The sequence below is a fragment of the Xenopus tropicalis genome, chromosome 2, assembly GCF_000004195.4.
Source record: "Xenopus tropicalis strain Nigerian chromosome 2, UCB_Xtro_10.0, whole genome shotgun sequence".
Lineage (NCBI taxonomy): Eukaryota > Metazoa > Chordata > Amphibia > Anura > Pipidae > Xenopus > Xenopus tropicalis.
In genome coordinates, this window is record NC_030678.2 from 14,551,877 (window position 1) to 14,574,569 (window position 22,693).

Here is a 22,693-nt window from a genome sequence, read left to right on the forward strand (position 1 = left end):
ACACACACACACATGTCAGATGTTATTTAAATGACCTACACCATATCACAAGTAAAGCAGCTACTGTTGCGTCCCAGAGCCTTGTGGTACCACTGGGAGGGGTGTGGGGCTGGGTGTGGTGAGATTTGGAAAGTGCTGTTAGGGGAGCACAAGCGCTGAACTGCTCAGACTTAGAGGATTTGGAGTGAACATGTGCAGAGAGCTGTGACTTGAAAAGCACTAATCCTTTACTTATCCAGGTCGTCGCCATAATCAGTAAGGAAGCAGGCAAGCTCCGCAGGCAGGGGAGAAGGAAGCAGAATCTCTGCGGCAGAAAGAACTGGCACACAGTACCAAAGGGGCAAGCATGGCAGAGTCTGCGGGTCAGCCACACGTTGAAGCAGAAACAAACCTGAATGATAAGGAACCCAAATCACCTGTAGGGGAAACAGACCCCACTGCCCACATAGAAAAGAACCCTAAGACAGAAGAAGAAGATGGGAAGCCTGGTCTTGTCAATGAAGGCCAGGGGTCTGGGGGAATGAATGGTAAAGCAGAGAAAGATCCAGATGTAACAACTGACAGTTCACAGGAACCTCCAGGGAATCAAGGAGAAAAGCAAGTGGCAGAAGGTGAACCTCCTAAGCCTCAAACTGAAAAAGAACCTCCAGGGGGGCAAGAAGCAATGCAAGAGGCTGAGGGGAGACCTTGTCAGCCTCCAACAGAAAATGAACCTGCTGGTGATGAGCCCCAGCAGACGGAATTGGGAGACAATACTAAGGAAGGGAGTGAGGGAGATGTTCCACAAGAACAAACAAAGGGAGATGATGCTGATAAAGAAGAAGAGGGAAAGGAGGAAGGAACAGAAATTGAGAATGAAAGTATTAGCAGTGAAAGCTCTGAAGAGTCCTCCAGCAGTGATGAGGAAGAGGAGAAAGAACAATATGAAGTAAACAGGGAAGAGGAGAATGTGCAAGATGTAGTAGCTGGGGAAGAGGGGAATGTACAAGATTTAGTAGCTGGGGAAAAGGGGAATGTGCAAGATGTAGTAGCTGGGGAAGAGGGGAATGTGCAAGATGTAGTAGCTGGGGAAGAGGGGAATGTGCAAGATGTAGTAGCTGGGGAAGAGGGGAATGTACAAGATTTAGTAGCTGGGGAAGAGGGGAATGTACAAGATTTAGTAGCTGGGGAAGAGGGGAATGTGCAAGATCTAGTAGCTGGGGAAGAGGGGAATGTGCAAGATCTAGTAGCTGGGGAAGAGGAAAAGGTACAAGATGTAGAAACTGGGAAAGAGGGGAAAGAGCAAGATGGAGGAGTGGGGGAAGAGGAAAAGGTACAAGATGTAGCAACTGGGAAAGAGCTAGATGGAGGAGTTGGGGAAGAGGAAAAGGTACAAGATGTAGCAACCGGGAAAGAGGGGAAAGAGCAAAATGGAGGAGTTGGGGAAAAGCAGACGGAGCAAGATGTAGTATCTAAGGAAACAGGGGAGGACCAAAAAGAAACCAAAATAGAGGGATATTTAGCATCTGAGGAGCAAGGAGCTGAGGGGGGCACAGAGGAAAAACAGCAAGCAGCTGAGGATAAGGAGGAGGAAAGTGAAAGCGAAGAAGAAGAAGAAAGAGAAGAAGAAGAAGAAGCTGAAGGGCAATCAGGAGAGGTTGAAGATAACAAGGATGTAGAGGAAGCAGTGGGAGAGGGACACATTGACCAGGTGGAAAACAATGATGGACGTACAGAGGGTGAAGTTGAGGGGGAGGAAACAGATATAGGGCAAGACACAAAAAAGCAGGGCAAAGAAAGTGAACAGGGAGATGCAGTAAAGAAGTTGGTAGAACCTTCCGGTGCAGGAGAAGATGTGCCGGATGCACCACAGGTGGACAATGTAAAAATAAAGGAACCCTCATCAGAAAATGGAAAAAACACAAATATCCCATCTCAGATAGACTTGGTAGTAGAACCATGTGCTGTTCCGGAACAGTCCCCTGAAGATGGTAGGACAGAGGAGAGTCCATCAAAGGAGGAAGGGCACACAGCAGAGGAGAGTCTGGATGCAGAGCCTGGCTCTGGGGGTGAAACAGAAATCAAAGAAAATGGCATGAACCCCACCAGTAGCCCTGAGACACCATTACAGACCCCTGAAGCCCCCCAGGAACATGACATATCACTCTTTGTCAAGGTAAGGTTTGCCTATGAATGTATACAAACCCCTGTCTGAGCAGGCACCCCATTGTTTTACTATTTGCCCCATGCCTTCTGTGCATAGTCTTTTTCTTTTATGACTATTATGTGTACCATTAGGCGGTGTGTGCCTCCTGGGGACACTGTGGCCCCAGTTGTGTTGGGCTCTTACAGTTATAACTCCAAGCAAATTAGGTTTCACTGCCTATGCTGTAGTTTCAATAAAGTGTATGACACTTTCCCTTTAAAATGTTTTTCTTGCAAGGGGAAATGCTAGTAGTCCAGCCTACAGCATCATGAAGGGGGCACTACGGGTGTGTCCAGACCAGTAGATATACTGTATATAGTACTTCATAGGACCAAGCTACATCAGACAGGGCAATGAAGTAAAAACCTGCCATGTTAGAGATGGGTCTTTCCCACTGACTTATTCCCACTAGGGACCTGATCAGAAAGTGCTTCAAAACTATGAATTGCTGCTGTGTACATGTGGCCATGTATTAGGCCTGCCCCACTGTTACACTATGAGGGCCGCAGGTGGTGCCATTTACAAGTCCTTTCCTGTCAGCAGTGATATTGCTGTAACAGAGGCTGGAAATGGCAACATATTTCTGTTACTGCTTTGAGCTCACCCCTCCCCCACTCTGTGCCCTGTAGTCTGTGGGGTTGTTGTGGTAAGTGCAACCTGGAGGCGGCCATTTTAGCATTCTGCTAGTCCCTACTACATCAGTTATACTCCTGTCAGGCAGAGGCCTGCAAGTGGCATGTTCTTGCCTGCAAATAGTAAATCCGGGGTGGGGGGCACATACTATATATAGGCACAGGTATTGGACCCCTTATCCGGAAACCCATTATCCAGAAAGCTCTGAATTATGGAAAGGCCATCTCCCATGGACTCCACTGTAATCAAATAATTCACATTTTTAAAAATGGTTTCCTTTTTCTCTGTAATAATAAAACAGTACCTATACTTGATCCCAACTAAGATATAATTACCCCTTATTGGGGGCAGAACAGCCCTATTGGGTTTATTTCATGGTTAAATGATTCCCTTTTCTCTGTAATAATAAAACAGTACCTGTACTTGATCCCAACTAAGATATAATTACCCCTTATTGGGGGCAGAACATCCCTATTGGGTTTATTTCATGGTTAAATGATTCCCTTTTCTCTGTAATAATAAAACAGTACCTGTACTTGATCCCAACTAAGATATAATTACCCCTTATTGGGGGCAGAACAGCCCTATTGGGTTTATTTCATGGTTAAATGATTCCCTTTTCTCTGTAATAATAAAACAGTACCTGTACTTGATCCCAACTAAGATGTAATTACCCCTTATTGGGGGCAGAACAGCCCTATTGGGTTTATTTAATGGTTAAATGATTCCCTTTTCTCTGTAATAATAAAACAGTACCTGTACTTGATCCCAACTAAGATATAATTACCCCTTATTGGGGCAGAACAGCCCTATTGGGTTTATTTCATGGTTAAATGATTCCCTTTTCTCTGTAATAATAAAACAGTACCTGTACTTGATCCCAACTAAGATATAATTACCCCTTATTGGGGGCAGAACAGCCCTATTGGGTTTATTTAATGGTTAAATGATTCCCTTTTCTCTGTAATAATAAAACAGTACCTGTACTTGATCCCAACTAAGATATAATTACCCCTTATTGGGGGCAGAACAGCCCTATTGGGTTTATTTCATGGTTAAATGATTCCCTTTTCTCTGTAATAATAAAACAGTACCTGTACTTGATCCCAACTAAGATATAATTACCCCTTATTGGGGCAGAACAGCCCTATTGGGTTTATTTCATGGTTAAATGATTCCCTTTTCTCTGTAATAATAAAACAGTACCTGTACTTGATCCCAACTAAGATATAATTACCCCTTATTGGGGGCAGAACAGCCCTATTGGGTTTATTTAATGGTTAAATGATTACCTTTTCTCTGTAATAATAAAACAGTACCTGTACTTGATCCCAACTAAGATATAATTACCCCTTATCCGGAAAACCCCATGTCCCGAGAATTCTGGATAACGGGTCCCACACCTATATATATATATATATATATATATATATATATATATATATATCGGTCAGTGGCTGTGGCAGAGTGCCTAAAATATCCCAGAATGTTAGAAGAACAAGCAGAGTAAATGAAGGCCGACCCTTGTGGCCGCTGAGGCTCTCCCCCTATAATTTGCGGTTACTACTTTGGACTGTAATTTGCACATGGCGGAGCATTAAAAGGATTATTTCTGTACTTTAATTTGAAGGCAGCCGGCTATTTGGGGAGCAGCGAGTAGCGAGAGCACATGATACATCTAGTAATCTTGTAGAGTGTAAGCTCTTTTGGGCAGGGCTCTCTTCCCCTCTTGTATCGGTTATTGGTTGCTTTATATGTTACTCCTTGTAGAGTGTAAGCTCTTTTGGGCAGGGCTCTCTTCCCCTCCTGTATCGGTTATTGATTGCTTTATATGTTACTCTGTATGTCCAATGTATGTAACCCACTTATTGTATTGTATAAATAAATGTTAATAATAATAATCGTTATTACCAAACCCGACTGTAGTGAAGGAACCTGAATATCTCATGAATATTCTAATCAGATTTGGTAATATATGAGTGCAACAGTGCAGTTGCCCATGGTAACCAATCACATCCTTATTTTTCTTTCTCTAGCATGTGATCAAAGGTAGTCACTGATTGGTTGTTATTAATAATTCCGGCCCTGGGGCGGATCAGCAGCCATGTTGATAATGATGAGTAATTGGTAATTGTTCTCAGCTGTTAGTATGAGAATGTTTAATTGGTATTACTGGAAATAGTCTAGTATAATCTGCCATTTCCATTGTGTGCATATGATTCCCTTTGGGCACTGCACCCACTGGTACTGAGCCATGTGTGCCTTTATATGGGCACAGAACCCCTCAGTGACTGCTAATATCCTTATAATTTACAGTAGGGGGTACATTATCCCTTATAATACATGAGTGATACTCAGAGTTCCCTGTATAACTCAGCCTGCAGCCTTGTGCCTTTATATGGGCACAGAACCCCTCAGTGACTGCTAATATCCTTATCATTTACAGTAGGGGGTACATTATCCCTTATAATACATGAGTGATACTCAGAGTTCCCTGTATAACTCAGCCTGCAGCCTTGTGCCTTTATATGGGCACAGAACCCCTCAGTGACTGCTAATATCCTTATCATTTACAGTAGGGGGTACATTATCCCTTATAATACATGAGTGATACTCAGAGTTCCCTGTATAACTCAGCCTGCAGCCTTGTGCCTTTATATGGGCACAGAACCCCTCAGTGACTTCTAATATCCTTATCATTTACAGTAGGGGGTTCATTATACCATACATAGTGATAGATACTGAGAGTTTGCTCATAGCCTGTACAGAGAGATACCATAAAACGATGGCAGCATAGGGATTCCCCTGTACTAAGCACAATTCAGCAGGAACAGCCCCCTAAGTTTGCTCATAGCCTGTATAGAGAGATACCATAAAACTATGGCAGCATAGGGATTCCCCTGTACTAAGCACAATTCAGCAGGAACAGCCCCCTAAGTTTGCTCATACCCTGTACAGAGAGATACCATAAAACTATGGCACATAGGGATTACCCTGCACTAAGCACAATTCAGCAGGAACAGCCCCCTAAGTTTGCTCATAGCCTGTACAGAGAGATACCATAAAACTATGGCACATAGGGATTCCCCTGCACTAAGCACAATTCAGCAGGAACAGCCCCCTAAGTTTGCTCATAACCTGTACAGAGAGATACCATAAAACTATGGCAGCATATTGATTCCCCTGTACTAAGCACAATTCAGCGGGAACAGCCCCCTAAGTTTGCTCATAGCCTGTACAGAGAGATACCATAAAACTATGGCAGCATAGGGATTCCCCTGTACTAAGCACAATTCAGCAGGAACATTAAAAAAAGTGGCAATTTAAAATAAAGGCCACTCACAAGTATATAATAATCAGTAAAAGCAAACATATCTGAAAATGTACTCTGTTTCCTTATTTACAGTCACTCACCTTCAAAACTTCTGCCCAGTTTCTGAGCTGAAGGTTATTCAGAAGCTGAGGGGTGGGGTGGGGGGGGGGGGCAGTGCTCCAATTTATGTTTCCCTCTGGGCTGCAATTAGCAAATTGGGCCACATTCAATTTGATGAGACAATCTTATCTCCTGATTAAGTTCCAGATTTTCCCAGAGCCTGATGCTCAATAAGAAAAACTTATCTCACTGTTTATGACATGAAAACGCTATTAAAGTCTAGAGGAAAACTGGGGCTGAATTAGGAGAAAAGCCTTGTGCCATTTTATGGTCACAGAACCCCTCAGTGACTTCTAATATCCTTATCATTTACAGTAGGGGTACATTATCCCTTATAATACATGAGTGATACTCAGAGTTCCCTGTATAACTCAGCCTGCAGCCTTGTGCCTTTATATGGGCACAGAACCCCTCAGTGACTGCTAATATCCTTATCATTTACAGTAGGGGGTACATTATCCGTTATAATACATTACATGAGTGATACTCAGAGTTCCCTGTATAACTCAGCCTGCAGCCTTGTGCCTTTATATGGTCACAGAACCCCTCAGTGACTGCTAATATCCTTATCATTTACAGTAGGGGGTACATTATCCCTTATAATACATGAGTAATACTGAGAGTTCCCCGTATAACTCAGCCTGCAGCCTTGTGCCTTTATATGGTCACAGAACCCCTCAGTGACTTCTAATATCCTTATCATTTACAGTAGGGGGTACATTATCCCTTATAATACATGAGTGATATTTAGAGTTCCCTGTATAACTCAGCCTGCAGCCTTGTGCCTTTATATGGGCACAGAACCCCTCAGTGACTGCTAATATCCTTATCATTTACAGTAGGGGGTACATTATCCCTTATAATACATGAGTGATACTCAGAGTTCCCTGTATAACTCAGCCTGCAGCCTTGTGCCTTTATATGGTCACAGAACCCCTCAGTGACTGCTAATATCCTTATCATTTACAGTAGGGGGTACATTATCCCTTATAATACATGAGTGATACTCAGAGTTCCCTGTATAACTCAGCCTGCAGCCTTGTGCCTTTATATGGTCACAGAACCCCTCAGTGACTGCTAATATCCTTATAATTTACAGTAGGGGGTACATTATCCCTTATAATACATGAGTGATACTCAGAGTTCCCTGTATAACTCAGCCTGCAGCCTTGTGCCTTTATATGGGCACAGAACCCCTCAGTGACTGCTAATATCCTTATCATTTACAGTAGGGGGTACATTATCCCTTATAATACATGAGTGATACTCAGAGTTCCCTGTATAACTCAGCCTGCAGCCTTGTGCCTTTATATGGTCACAGAACCCCTCAGTGACTGCTAATATCCTTATCATTTACAGTAGGGGGTACATTATCCCTTATAATACATGAGTGATACTCATTCCCTGTATAACTCAGCCTGCATCCTTGTGTCTTTATATGGTCACAGAACCCCTCAGTGACTGCTAATATCCTTATCATTTACAGTAGGGGGTACATTATCCCTTATAATACATGAGTGATACTCAGAGTTCCCTGTATAACTCAGCCTGCAGCCTTGTGCCTTTATATGGGCACAGAACCCCTCAGTGACTGCTAATATCCTTATCATTTACAGTAGGGGGTACATTATCCCTTATAATACATGAGTGATACTCAGAGTTCCCTGTATAACTCAGCCTGCAGCCTTGTGCCTTTATATGGGCACAGAACCCCTCAGTGACTGCTAATATCCTTATCATTTACAGTAGGGGTTACATTATATCATACATAGTGATAGATACTCAGAGTTTAAAAGAAGACTTAAAAAGCATTAAACAGGGAGCCTGATTAAAATGCCTTGGAATAATCTGCTTTTCTGAGCCCCACTGTTCCAGTACAAGGCACCCTTATTTACGTTCTAATTCCTTTTAAGCAATGAATGAGGCTGGAGGTCGCTCTGCGGTGCTGGTGAATATCTGGCTGCTATTTTGCCGGGTTATTAAGAAAGGATTAGGAATAACTGAGGAAAAGACCCAATAGAATTAACACTAATCTATTGCAACACCACATAAATTCCTGTTAGTGCTTAATCACGTGCCCGGGGGCATTGCACAGGATTACTGGCCCCCTGACAGGCACTTTCCAGCCATTTGACTATTGCAGACCAACATAAACTATAGAATCTCCTTGCGCTGCTGTGGGGCTGGCGTACACATGGTATTATACATACAGCGCTAATTAAAGGGGACATTCACCTTACAGTCAGTAACAATAGTGGCTTTCTATTTCTAGCCACACAGGGCACTTATGGTAGGGTGCAAGTAGGGGGGCAGAGCAATAGGGCACAGTCATCATGTTTTTTCCCGTTTGCGTCCAATTCGCCAAAATGGATGTAACTGCGCATGTGCTTTATCGCAAAGTGGGAGCCATTGTGCTGAATATGTTCTAAGTCTAACTGGTGTTATTTCTGCTGTTCAGTGTACATGTGGCACGTGCGCCTTTTGGCTCAACTGCACTGTAGCGATCAATGCAGGGTGCAAAGGTTCCTCTGTGTTAGGAGAAGCAGCACCCAGGACCCACTAGAGAAGCTGACACCCAGGATCCACTAGAGAAGCTGACACCCAGGATCCACTAGAGAAGCTGACACCCAGGATCCACTAGAGAAGCTGACACCCAGGATCCACTAGAGAAGCTCACACCCAGGATCCACTAGAGAAGCTGACGCCCAGGGCCCATTAGAGAAACTGACACCCAGGGCCCACTAGAGAAACTGACACCCAGGGCCCATTGGAGAAGCTGACACCCAGGGCTCACTAGAGAAGTTGACAGCCAGGGCTCACTAGAGAAGCTGACACCCAGGGCCCATTAGAGAAGGTGACACCCAGGGCCCACTAGAGAAGCTGACACCGAGGGCCCATTGGAGAATCTGACACCCAGGGCCCATTAGAGAAGGTGACACCCAGGGCCCATTGGAGAAGCTGACACCCAGGACCCACTAGAGAAGCTGACACCCAGGGTCCACTAGAGAAGCTCACACCCAGGATCCACTAGAGAAGCTCACACCCAGGATCCACTAGAGAAGCTGACACCCAGGATCCACTAGAGAAGCTGACACCCAGGATACACTAGAGAAGCTGACGCCCAGGGCCCATTAGAGAAGCTGACACCCAGGGTCCACTAGAGAAGCTCACACCCAGGATCCACTAGAGAAGCTCACACCCAGGATCCACTAGAGAAGCTGACACCCAGGATCCACTAGAGAAGCTGACACCCAGGATACACTAGAGAAGCTGACGCCCAGGGCCCATTAGAGAAGCTGACACCCAGGGCTCACTAGAGAAGTTGACAGCCAGGGCCAACTAGAGAAGCTGACACCCAGGGCCCATTAGAGAAGGTGACACCCAGGGCCCATTGGAGAAGCTGACACCCAGGGCCCACTAGAGAAGCTGACACCCAGGATACACTAGAGAAGCTGACGCCCAGGGCCCATTAGAGAAGCTGACACCCAGGGCCCACTAGAGAAGCTGACACAGAGGGCCCATTGGAGAATCTGACACCCAGGGCCCATTAGAGAAGGTGACACCCAGGGCCCATTGGAGAAGCTGACACCCAGGGCCCACTAGAGAAGCTGACACCCAGGGCCCACTAGAGAAGCTGACACCCAGGGCCCATTGGAGAAGCTGACACCCAGGGCCCACTAGAGATGGTGGCACCCAGGGCCCATTGGAGAAGCTGACACCCAGGGCCCACTAGAGAAGTTGACACCCAGGGCCCACTAGAGAAGCTGACACCCAGGGCCAGCTAGAGAAGCTGATTCCTAGGGCCCACTAAAAAAGCTGACACCCAGGGCCCATTAGAGAAGCTGACACCCAGGGCCCACTAGAGACACTGGCACCCAGGGCCCACTAGAGACACTGGCACCCAGGGCCCACTAGAGACACTGACACCTAGGGCCTACTAGAGACACTGGCACCCAGGGCCCACTAGAGACACTGACACCCAGGCCCACTAGAGACACTGGCACCAAGGGCCCACTAGAGACACTGGCACCCAGGGCTCACTAGAGACACTGACACCCAGGCCCACTAGAGACACTGGCACCCAGGGCCCACTAGAGACACTGGCACCCAGGGCCCACTAGAGACACTGGCACCCAGGGCCCACTAGAGACACTGGCACCCAGGGCCCACTAGAGACACTGACACCCAGGGCCCACTAGAGACACTGACACCCACTAGAGTGTTGGGCGCCAAGCTCCCTGCCTTGTGCTGCACTCCTTTCTAGCTTTCTAGCTTTCTGTCACACAGCAGAATGTTCTGTATTGCTAGGGAATAACCCCCCCGGTGCGTGCCGTAAGGCTATTACAAGTCACCTTGGAGTTAGGTGACCTTAGTGGCACACTGGGACAGGCATGTACAGACACGTAGGCACTCTTATTTTTGCCTAAGAGACTTTAACCCTTTTCCTGCTGATGACATAGCTCATACATTTCTGTGTCAAGTACAAGAGCAACCCGGTGAAACTGGGGGCACAGCAGGGGTTAATCATTTCAGTGCCAGTCTCTCTCTCTCTTCCTTTCCTTTCTCACTGTTCCTTTCTGTGTTCAGCAAACTGCACCCCCTGCGTCTCTGAGCCCCACCCTGCCCACACTTGCATTTAACTCTATGCTCAATGCCCACTTTGCGCTGGGTGTGGGTCCCACTGCAGAGATGCCCGCCTCTGAGCCCCACCCTGCCCACACTTGCATTTAACTCTATGCTCAATGCCCACATTGCGCTGGGTGTGGGTCCCACTGCAGAGATGCCCGCCTCTGAGCCCCACCCTGCCCACACTTGCATTTAACTCTATGCTCAATGCCCACATTGCGCTGGGTGTGGGTCCCACTGCAGAGATGCCCGCCTCTGAGCCCCACCCTGCCCACACTTGCATTTAACTCTATGCTCAATGCCCACATTGCGCTGGGTGTGGGTCCCACTGCAGAGATGCCCGCCTCTGCCATTTGCCCTTTCTCACCCACATCTCTCCCCCCTTTTTATCCCACTCTCTCACTTTTCTCCCTTTAACTCTTACAGGGTCACAATGTGCTGCAGTAATGATATATATTATTTAATATATATATAATATAAAAAGCTTTTGTGTGCCTTTATTTCTAGTAAGGCCTTGGCCATGCTTTATGCAGTATGATCCCAATACACAAGCACATTATAGAATTCTGCGCTACTGTATTTGTATAGGGCCGAGTGGCACCGCTCCACAGGGGCATGTAATACCCTAAGTGCATCCACTAGGGGGTGTTACACGTTGCACAAATCTTTCCTACTGTGACTGTTATCGTTAGAATTGCCCCATCTCTCTTTTGCATCAGGTTGCAGCCGACAGCTATGCATCTCATTACACAAATTTACCTGTCTGTGCCTCACCTGTGCCTTTACTTTGTACAGAGGAACAGGGCCAGTACAAAGGGTGTATATTTTGGATTTTATTTATTGCATAATGCAGCCTCCCCCAGCCCACCCCTAATAAACACAGCACTGGGGAATGCAGGCAGCTCTGTACTCATGTTAGAAGCAGGTCTTTGTGCTCTGTGCTGCACCCTATGGGCACTAAGAACAACCCCCCTTTATTTATGTTTGCACCCTGCCGTACACTTCATACATGTGCAGTCACAAAAGCCCTTCAGATCTATTGCGCTCTGTGCCTAATGGCTGCCCCCTCAGAATCTGACACATTATCACTGGAAAATATTAAAGTGGATGTTTTAATTAAGTTTTAGTATGATGTAGACAATGATATCCTGAGACAATTTGCAACTGGGTTTTATTTTTTATTATTTGTGTTTTTTTTTTTAGTGATTTAGCTTTTTATTCAGCAGCTCTCCAGTTTTGAATTTCAGCAGCTATCTGGTTGCTAGGGTCTTGTTTACCTTAGCAACCAGGCTGTGGTTTGAACGAGAGACAGGAATATGAACAGGAGAGGGACTGAACAGAACAATAAGGAATAGAAAGTAAAAACAATAATAAAACTGTAAGGTCACAGAGCAATAGTTTTTGGCTGCCGGGGTCAGTGACCCCATTTGGATTACTGTGCCTTAGTCTGCCAGCTGATGTTAGCCTACATTACCCAGCAATCTCAGCTTCCTATTGTACAGACTATATAGAATTATAACTCTTAAAACTCAAAATTCTGACTTAGAAATATATAATCCAGACTTTTCTACTTTTTTTGTTGAAAGTCTGACTTTTTAATCTGACTTCAATAAGTCGAAATTCTTTTAAACCCGGAATTCTGATTTTTTTTGTATGTATATCTTTATTTATAAAGCGCTACTTATGTACGCAGCGCTGTACTGTAGGATTCATTAATACAAACTGGGGGTTAATAAGATAATAGATAAATACAAAGTATAATAATAAATACAAATAAATACAGCAGCAATAAGTTAAGAGTCGAGGACACAAGAGGAAGGAGGTCCCTGCCCCGTAGAGCTTACAATCTATATTGGAGGGTAACTTACAGACACAAATAGGCAAATATAAGTGCTGTAGGTCACAGTGGGTGACACTACAATAAAAGTGCCAGTTCCCAGAATTTGTCAAATTCTGACTTTTTATCTCATAATTATAACTTCAGAAAAGTCAGAAATTCATCAAAAATGTTTTTTTTGTTTCTGGCCCCATTGCTCTTCCGTAAGACTGGCATTCTGTATATAACTAACAGTCGCTGCCTCCTGTGCCCCCCCTCTCGGGCAGGCCCAGCTTCATGCTGGCATTCCATAGGTTAAACTACGCAGCTCATGTATTGGTTGCTACTTGGTCCTGCACTATGGCAACTGTCAGCGCTGCCATGTAAGCAGAATGCCCCCGCTCATGGAAAACTACTCCGTCCTGCCTTATCCGACTGGGGAAAATTTACTGTTGCCAGGACAATGGGGCACAAATGAGAGAAACGTGCTTTCCCAGGCACTTGTCCCGCAGCAGTAAATTGCATTTTACAGCCCAGCTGGAAGTCTCTTGGCCGGGACAGGAGTTCATTTGGCCGGGGTCACTCTCACTTACAGCTTGGGCATGTTCTCTGTTTGTTATGGACCCGCTCCAGATCATTTCACATGTCCCATACAATGAGCAGAGAGAATCCCATTTTCTTTTGTCTCCCAAGGGTGCCCTTGTGGGGCTGTAACCGCTGCGCTGCTGCCATACTGGCTTTTATGGGCTCCGATTGCAGGTATTTCACTGATACACAGAATGAGGGATCTCATCATCATGGAAATGCCAGAGCTGAAAGGAATTGAAAAAAAACTTGTATTTTATTTCATCTAAGAATTGGGGTAATTTGCACCTGGGCAGTTAACCATGGCAACCAATGAAATGTTTGATTTCACTGTTCTACTTGCAGCTGCCTCAAAAAAAAGGCTAATCACTGATTGGTTGCTATGGGTTACTGCGTAGATGCAAATTTACCCAGTGTTTATAAATGAGCCCCAGAAGGGGCTTCTGGATCTTGGCACAAATATGCCAGAGAATGGTTTTTATTAGCAACCAATCAGAAATTAGTGTTTCCTCTACAATAATGAAAGAAAATGTGTCATTGGTTGCTACGGGTTACTGGGATATGATGCTGCTGTTACATAGTGGTTAAGGTTGATAAAAGACACAGGGGTCTCTGTGGGGGCAATAAAGGATCTGTGAGAGACCCCTGATTTAAAGATTTCATGCAAATGAATTTCCCCTTGGGGGGAGTGGGGGCCCCCGAGGCAGCAGCCCTGGTGGGCCCTGCACCCCCCAGTCCTACCCTGACTGTCCCCATAGTTCCGGGAACCTTCTCCCATATTTCCTAGGAATGTAATGGAGATCACAATGGGCCAGTTGTAGCCCCCCGAGCCTATCTCTGAGCCCTCTGTTTGTCTTGTCCCGCAGGCTGGCAGCGACGGCGAAAGTATCGGAAACTGCCCGTTCTCCCAGCGTTTATTTATGATCCTTTGGCTGAAGGGTGTGGTGTTTAATGTCACCACCGTGGATCTCAAGAGGTAAAAAGAAGAAGCTTTGGGTTGAATATGTCATATTTAATATAGGCTGTAAATGATCATGTGCCCCTGCCTGTGGGATTTTAGCTTTGTCTCTATTAATGCAACTAGTTAGAGGAATAGGATTTTCTGTTTTGCCACATTTTAATACAGTATTTAGCCCCAGTGGCGTCACCGGTGTCACTGCGCACACTGTACGGAGGCCTAAAGGTAAGAACAAGTGCACAACACATCATCCGGCGAGGGGGGGGGGGCCTGGCCAGTATTTGCACCAGGGCCTGTGGTCCCCTAGTTACGCCACTGTATAGCCCTGAGATAGATACAGGCCATACCATATATTCATTGGAACTGATGTTTTCCTTTTTATTTCCAAGGAGGAGCAGATCAGCCAGTTGTGTAATGGTGGCCATACATGGGCTGGTCTTGTGTGCTCTCTGCTTGATTGCGCTACAGGCCTTATGGACAGAAAGCATATGAGGGGTCCCACATGGTAGGGTCAGGGGCACTCCTGCCACAAGGCAACGTGAAAAACCTATAGACAGAGACTACCCCCCCCATTTAAGCAAATTTGGGATTGTTTGTCCATAAATTGCAATATATTCACGCTGGCCACCTACGTCCCAGTCACCCCCGGTCTGGCCAGTCCTATACTCACTCACCCCCGGTCTGGCCAGTCCTACACTCACTCACCCCCGGTCTGGCCAGTCCTACACTCACTCACCCCCGGTCTGGCCAGTCCTACACTCACTCACCCCCAGTCTGGCCAGTCCTACACTCACTCACCCCCCGGTCTGGCCAGTCCTACACTCACTCACCCCCCGGTCTGGCCAGTCCTACACTCACTCACCCCCAGTCTGGCCAGTCCTACACTCACTCACCCCCCGGTCTGGCCAGTCCTACACTCACTCACCCCCCGGTCTGGCCAGTCCTACACTCACTCACCCCCGGTCTGGCCAGTCCTACTCTCACTCACCCCCGGTCTGGCCAGTCCTACACTCACTCACCCCCGGTCTGGCCAGTCCTACACTCACTCACCCCCGGTCTGGCTAGTCCTACACTAACTCACCCCCGGTCTGGCCAGTCCTACACTCACTCACCCCCGGTCTGGCCAGTCCTACACTCACTCACCCCCGGTCTGGCCAGTCCTACACTCACTCAGCCCCAGTCTGGCCAGTCCTACACTCACTCACCCCCGGTCTGGCCAGTCCTACACTCACTCACCCCCACTCTGGCCAGTCCTACACTCACTCACCCCAGCTTTGGCCAGTCCTACACTCAGGGGCGTTTGGGCCCCTCTTGCCGCCTGAGGCGGCTCCTGGATGCCGCCCCCCTCCAGCTCCCCAGCGCTTACCTCTCCAGCGCAGGAGCGGGTCCGGGGGCGGTCTGATCGCTAGCGCAGAGAGCGCAATTGCGCTCTCTGCACTAGAAGAGCCGAATTTCCGGTTTAAAAACAGGAAATTCGGCTCTTAAAGTTACCAGGAGCGGCTTTTTGCCGCCCCTTGTAACTGGGGCGCTTCTGCCGCCTGAGGCGAGTTTCTCAACTCGCCTCATGGCAGAAGCGCCCCTGCCTACACTCACTCACCCCCAGTCTGGCCTGTCCTACACTCACTCACCCCCGGTCTGGCCTGTCCTACACTCACTCACCCCCGGTCTGCCCTGTCCTACACTCACTCACCCCCGGTCTGGCCTATCCTACACTCACTCACCCCCAGTCTGGCCTGTCCTACACTCACTCACCCCCGGTCTGGCCTGTCCTACACTCACTCACCCCCGGTCTGGCCAGTCCTACACTCATCCCCGGTCTGGCCAGTCCTACACTCACTCACCCCAGCTCTGGCCAGTCCTACACTCACTTTTATCTGATTCATTAAGAATTCTACTGCTTCAATATATATCTAACAAACTTGTCTTTGTTGGCAGTGCCCCATCATTTTCCTGGGTCATCTAAAAGCTGTTCTGGGTAACTTTCAGAGCCAAATCTTTGGTTGTTAAACCAAAGCCCTTCTAGTGCAGGCAGCACCATTGAACTCTCTGCACTAGCGATTGTCCCCTGCCCCTCCATAATTGCAAGGCAACTCATAAGCTAGAATTGCCACTGGGTATGGCCACCTTCATATCTGCACAAAAGACTGGAAAAGCAGAAAGTGAATAGGAGTTGTGGCCCCTCTTCACTTGCTCATTTGTTGATGCACCATTTACTGGCCAACCTGTTGAAATTTTCAGAGCTGCCCAATTCCCAAACTGACTGATATCCATTGTATATGATATCGTTGGGGTCAGCAGGCCACCAAACATCTGACTGGCCAAATACTTCTTGGACTGTATCAGCATCCCTAATAATCCAGCCAAGGTGCCCTAGGAAGGTTCTTGAGAAGTTCTGTTCTTGTCTGTACACAAACCTTTGTGTTATCCAATGTAGGAAACCAGCAGACTTACAGAACTTGGCTCCTGGGACAAATCCACCTTTCATGACATTTGATGGAGAAGTCAAAACCGATGTGAATAAAATTGAAGAGTTTTTGGAAGAAAGACTGACAATGCCGAGGTAATATATGACACTTCTACACTTCAAGGAATAGTATAATAAACAGGACAGTGCTCAGTGTTAAAATGATTTGATTGGGTCTCTGCCAGTGGGGTGGGTGGTATCAACAGCATTGAGGGTGGTTGGTGGCAGTGGAGTGAGGAGTGGCCAATAGCATGGCTCTGGGGGTCAGATCCTCTGGTGAGTCCAAAGGTCTCCAGTCCGACGCTGATATTACTGCCTTTGTACCAATATGCAATTCTGATTGCCTTGTTAAGATACCCCAAACTTGCACCAAAGCACCCCGAATCCAGCTCAGCAGGGAATGATGTGTTTGCAAAATTCTCGGCCTACATTAAGAACCCTAGAAAAGATCTGAATGCCGGTAAGTAGAGGCCTTTTTAATACTTGCTTTTAGTATTGCTTAATGCTCTGTGTACCCCCAGCTTTATGGGGTTACATACATCTGATCTAAAGACATAAGCCAAAGCAACCAATCAGCTTTTAGCTTTTATTTATCTACCTGGTCTAAATATCATTCTAGATTTGTATCCTGCTGTGTCTGAATTAGATCTCCACCAGTACTGTTTGCTTCATAAGAAGCATTTGGTGTTGGGGGGCTACTAACTAATGCCCCCTACATTTCCCTGCATCTCAGCTTTAGAGAAAGGCTTCCTAAGGTCCTTGAGAAAACTGGATGACTTTTTGAACACACCACTGCCGGATGAGATTGATGCCTACAGCACAGAGGACATCACCATCTCTGATAGGAAGTTCCTGGATGGGAATGAACTGACATTAGCAGATTGCAACCTTTTACCCAAACTCCAGATTATTAAGGTTTGTTTTGAAGATAAACTGATGATAAAAATGTGTCCATAAACTAGACAGAAAGGTTCTGGTATCAATGGGCTCCTAGTTAATAGGAAACAATGGACTAGCACAGTACCCACTATGAGCCCCTGTCTGTCATGATTATTAGACTAGACTTAAGGTGCCCATACACTGTAAGATCCGCTCGCTTGGCGATGTCGCCAAGCGAGCGGATCTTCACCCGATATCCCCACCTACGGTGGTTATGGGGCAGTCGGTTCGGGGACCGCATCAACGAGCCGATGTGGTCACCGATCCGACTGGATTTTCTAACCTGGCCGATCGAGATCTGGCCAATTTCAGGCCAGATCTCGGTCGGCCAGGCCGCTCTGTTCTGCCCATACACGGGCTCATTAGCTGCCGAATCGGTCCAAGGGACCCATGTCGGCCCGTGTATGGGGGCCTTAAGACAAGACACAGGGCATTTTTCTTGGGGTGTGATAATGGTTTATCCATACCCATGGCTCTTTGTCAAGGGCAGTAAAGGTGGCCACACACGTGGCGATCTGACGATGTTTCGTGCGACCATCGTTGCACGAGACATCGTCAGATCCGCCACACACTGTTCAGAGCTGAAACAGCAGATAAGGAGGTAGAAACAATAGGATTTCTACCTCCTTCTGCCGATTCAGCCCTGACGGCAGATTTTGGTCAGGCGCCTTCTATGGCCAGCTTTACTTTAGCAAGCACAGAGCAGTTATTGCAAGAGGCAAGATGGTTGGTACATACATTATCGTTTTAGTTGGTGTCACATTGCAGCTATAGTTGTCCTCAATACATCTCTCCATATGTGTGTAACCATTGGCAGTTGCAGAAGGAGCATCTTATGTAGGTTTAGGGCACATCCATCAACCAGTCCAGCAGAACTTGGTAGAAGCTCTTCCTAGAACCAACTAGCGGAACTTTTATTTTAACTCAGGGTTGACACCTTTACAGGTAAATACCTGTCCCTCTGTCCTACCGTCCTACCAATAAAATTGGCATGAAGTATCTTTTTTTACCAGTCAGGCAGATATAGTATCAGCTTGGTGGGAAACTAACAGACTAAAGGAACCATCAAAAGACTTCATCCTTTTCTATTTGTAATATTTTATATAGAAAAACATCTCATGCACCATCTTTACAAACGTTCTCCTTTTCAAGGTTGTAGCCAAAAAGTACAGGAACTTTGAGATCCCGACTGACATGACGGGCATTTGGAGATACCTGAACAGCGCTTTCGCCCGAGATGAGTTCACCAACACGTGCCCGGCCGATTCTGAGATCGAATATGCCTATTTTAGAGTTGCCAAAAAAATTCAGTGAGAATGAAAAGGACACGGGGCCCATGTTTTAGAACCGCCTGTTTGCAGCAAACATGTAACCCCTTCTATCATGGTAACAACATGGGCCAATACTCATACCATTTACCAGATGTAGCAGAAAGTGAATCAATCACATTGATGTTTGTTTGTCTGATGGAAATGTATAACCTTGCAACAGATTATGTTCATTTATGGGATATGGGATCTATTATCCAGAATTGCCTGGCCCTGGGGTTCTCCAGAAAAGAGATCATTTTGTAATGTGAAACGCCATACCTTAAGACTACTCAAACATATTAGCAAATGTTGTTTAAATAGGACAGGTAATGGCATTGGTGAATTTTGAAACTTTCCTGGATACTGGGTTTCTGGAAAATTGATCCCACACCTGTTCATTTGAGGAACAAGATTTTACTGCTCTGAAAAGATGGAATCCTGACAAGTCCAATGTTCTTCTTGTTTGCCAAAAAAGCATTGTTCCATATTGTATAGCATACCTTGCTGAGGATACTTTAGGTCAGGGCTAGATATAAGCTTCAGAGAATCCTTGTCAGCCAAACATGTCCTTAGCAGAATTGTCAACCAACAATGAACTGAGCCCCTATTCTCTAAATTCAACCTTGGTAAGTGTTAACAAAGGAGCTACTGTTGCTGTGGAACTGGCCCCTCTCTGTAGGTTTAGCCTGAAGGCCAATTATGTAAGCATTGGGGAGAATATTTGCTCTTCTAGATACCCTTGATAGCCCACCTTGAATGTCAGGATGAGATACCTGAAGCTGAATGTCTTGTGCACTAATATTTTCCTACAGCTGTCCTCAGGTCATGATCTAAGGGAGGTACCTTGAAGGGGTACCTTGGCCAAAGGTTGAACCTTCAAGTGGGACTTGACCTAAAAGAGTTTGACAGCCACTGGTCTAAAAGGTTATTGAGAATTTTTTCTATGATGCAATACACCATGAAAATATCCAAAAGTTGACTCCTGGCATCCCCCTGTTGAGGATCACCAAGTCAGTAAGACCTGGGATTCTGAAAAGGAAGAAACTTCTTTCTGTAACCTTGGAGATAGGGAAAAGAACCAACCTTGGTCTCTTCTTGGCTTGGGGTATCTAAGGCAGATTAAGCTGAAGTAGCAGAACCTCCCCTTCATCCTCAAGAGTAGAGGACATCTCCCCTAAGAGATAAGATGAAAAGGATACATCTTCTTTCTGTTACCTTGAGGTAGGGGATGGGAGCAACCTTGGTCTCTACTTGGCTTAGGGTATCTAAAGTATATTAAGCAGTCGCAGAACCTCCCCTACATCCCCAAGAGCAGAGGGCATCTTCCCTCAGGTCCAAGGTAAGGAAATATTCAACAAACTTATGTTACTTATGTCTATATTTAATATCAGGACCATTTAGGTTTCTCTTTTCCTCTAATGCAGTAGAATAGAATACAGAAGTTCTATCCTTTCTTCTCTTTGACTAGAAACACTTATATATTTGAGTTTTTATTTGTATACTACACGGTTCAGAAGAACCATAAGTGATTTTAACTTATATGGTATATTGATGACAATCAATAATTTGTCTATTTTCTGTGCTCCCTATGGGGTTTTAATCAATATGCCACCCCTAGGGGGCAGCCATCCATGGTCTAAACCAGGTAGAGAAGGTGAATGGAGTTGTAGAGCCACATCTGCTATCTAGAATATCAAAAGCTTCCTCCCCTTTCATAATGCCAACCTGTGCAATATTTGTCCATGTCTACCAGTGCTGATGTACTGGAGGACAAATGAATGGACCAGTATTCTGACTGCATTTCTGATAATAATGATCTACTTGTGCAGTTCATGAACCTTTGACTTTGCTCTTGGTCTAGAATCCTATATAGACCAATCAGATGTTTGCTCTTAAATAACAGACCTGTGCGTGCTACCTGCTGGTTGCTTTCTAATGAGGATTACCAGAACTGGGGCTTTAAGAGTCTTTGGATCTGGGGTATAACCAAAGAATTGCAATCCTGAGGGCACTTCTTTCTTTTGTACCATGTAAGGCTAAACTCTCTCCTGTATGTTTGTTCTCCTAGGCATGGGGTCAGCCCTTCAGTGTGCACACAGCTGGGTGCAGAAACACTAAAGTATGCATTTTCACCCCAATATCCAATCTGAATGTTGATCCCATGTCTGTCAGCGCACACACATTCAGGCAGAGGTAGGCAGTAAGTTGCATTCTCTCCACTGGTACAACCCTTTTACCATTAGTGTAAACCAGTGATCCCCAACCAGTGGCTCGGGACAACATGTTGCTCCCCAACCCCTTGGATGTTGCTCTCAGTGCCCCCAAACCAGGCAGTTATTTTTGAATTCCTGACTTGGGGGCAAGTTTTGAATAAAAACAAGATTTCCTACCAAATAAAGCTCCCTGTAAGCTGATAGGGTGCATAGAGGCTGCCTAATAGCCAATCACAGCCCTTATTTGGCACCTCCATGAACTTTTATGGGTTTGTGTTGCTCTCCAAGTCTTTTTACATTTGACTGTGGATCAAGAGTAAGAAAGGTTGGGGATCCCCTGGCCTAAAGGTTCCAGCAGAACAATAGTAATAGAAATAAGGGAGCGGCTGCCACCAGAGAGTAATACAGGTGCACTGACTGCAACTCAGCACTCCTTGATTCTGGAACCTGTTAGACAGCACTGCCCTAAGCCTGAAGCCCCTACATGTGTCAGAATACTTTAATAATTTTTTGGAAAAATTGTATTTAGTTAGTTTATCTGAAAAACCTGGCCTGTTTGTAGATCTGAGCTTGGAGACCTGCCCTAATATGAGCCCAGTACTGATTATACACATGTCTTTTGGAGACACATGTCTATGCAAGCTGTGAGCGCTCTCTGCCCGCTAAGGGTTAAATGTAAGTGTTGACTTAGCCATAAGTTCCATTACAGGCCACTCTCTCAGTGTTTTCTCATGTACCTGCTGTATTCTTTGTTCACATGCCTTAAAGATTTATACTGAAATAAAAGATTAAAACCAAATTGTAATGGTGTCGGCCTGTGGCGTGTGTAACAACATCGTTCTCCACAGAACTGAAGAATGGGAATGATAAGAAACCTCTAATTACTTTCTAAAGAGACCTGCGCAATAAAATATCTTTCACTCTGCAAGTGCAGATCTACACTGAACTTACTACACCAGCTTAAAGTTTCAGCATCTCTAAAACATTTTGTTAGAAGTGTCAGTGACACTGCACATGCTCAGTGCGCTCTGGGCAGCTGTTGAGAAGCTAACCTTGGGGGTCGTTGCAAATCATCACAATGAGGTTCATCTGTCATATAAGCTGATGCTACAGGGCTGATTATTATATTCCAATGCAATTTGCACTGGTTTCAGAGCTGCCAAGTCATGTGACTGTTATATTCTATATAAACAGTATAGTGTGGGGGGTCCCTAAGCTTAGGTAAGGGACATAAGTACAGAGTATGTGCTGGGAATCAGCAGAGAAGAAGATGGGGGTCTACTGGGGCATCTTTGGGGGCGCAGATCTTCCCTGCTAAAGGGCTGTGGGGCCTTGGGCTGGTACAGAACCCCAAAACATAATGTGAAAGAAAACAAATTCCTTCTACAAACAGAATGAAATATTTATTCCAGACACATTCTACTCACTATCCATCAAAAGACACAAGAAGACACGGCACCAAATATAGAAATAGACAACATGCCTAATAATACTTTGTACAATTTATACAATGAATCCATAACGATTAATA

The 22,693-nt window shown here is 45.8% G+C and overlaps 1 protein-coding gene across 1 annotated transcript; it reads left to right on the forward strand.

Annotated features, from left to right (window-relative positions):
- The first annotated feature begins 151 nt into the window (after positions 1 to 151).
- Positions 152 to 21,961, forward strand: clic6 (chloride intracellular channel 6). Its single transcript, XM_002941877.5, has 6 exons — positions 152 to 2,155; positions 14,145 to 14,254; positions 16,671 to 16,796; positions 17,054 to 17,160; positions 17,434 to 17,615; positions 18,792 to 21,961. The coding sequence occupies exons 1-6, from the start codon at positions 347 to 349 to the stop codon at positions 18,951 to 18,953; spliced, it is 2,496 nt and encodes an 831-aa protein (XP_002941923.2). The 5' UTR covers positions 152 to 346; the 3' UTR covers positions 18,954 to 21,961.
- Positions 21,962 to 22,693: the final 732 nt, after the last annotated feature.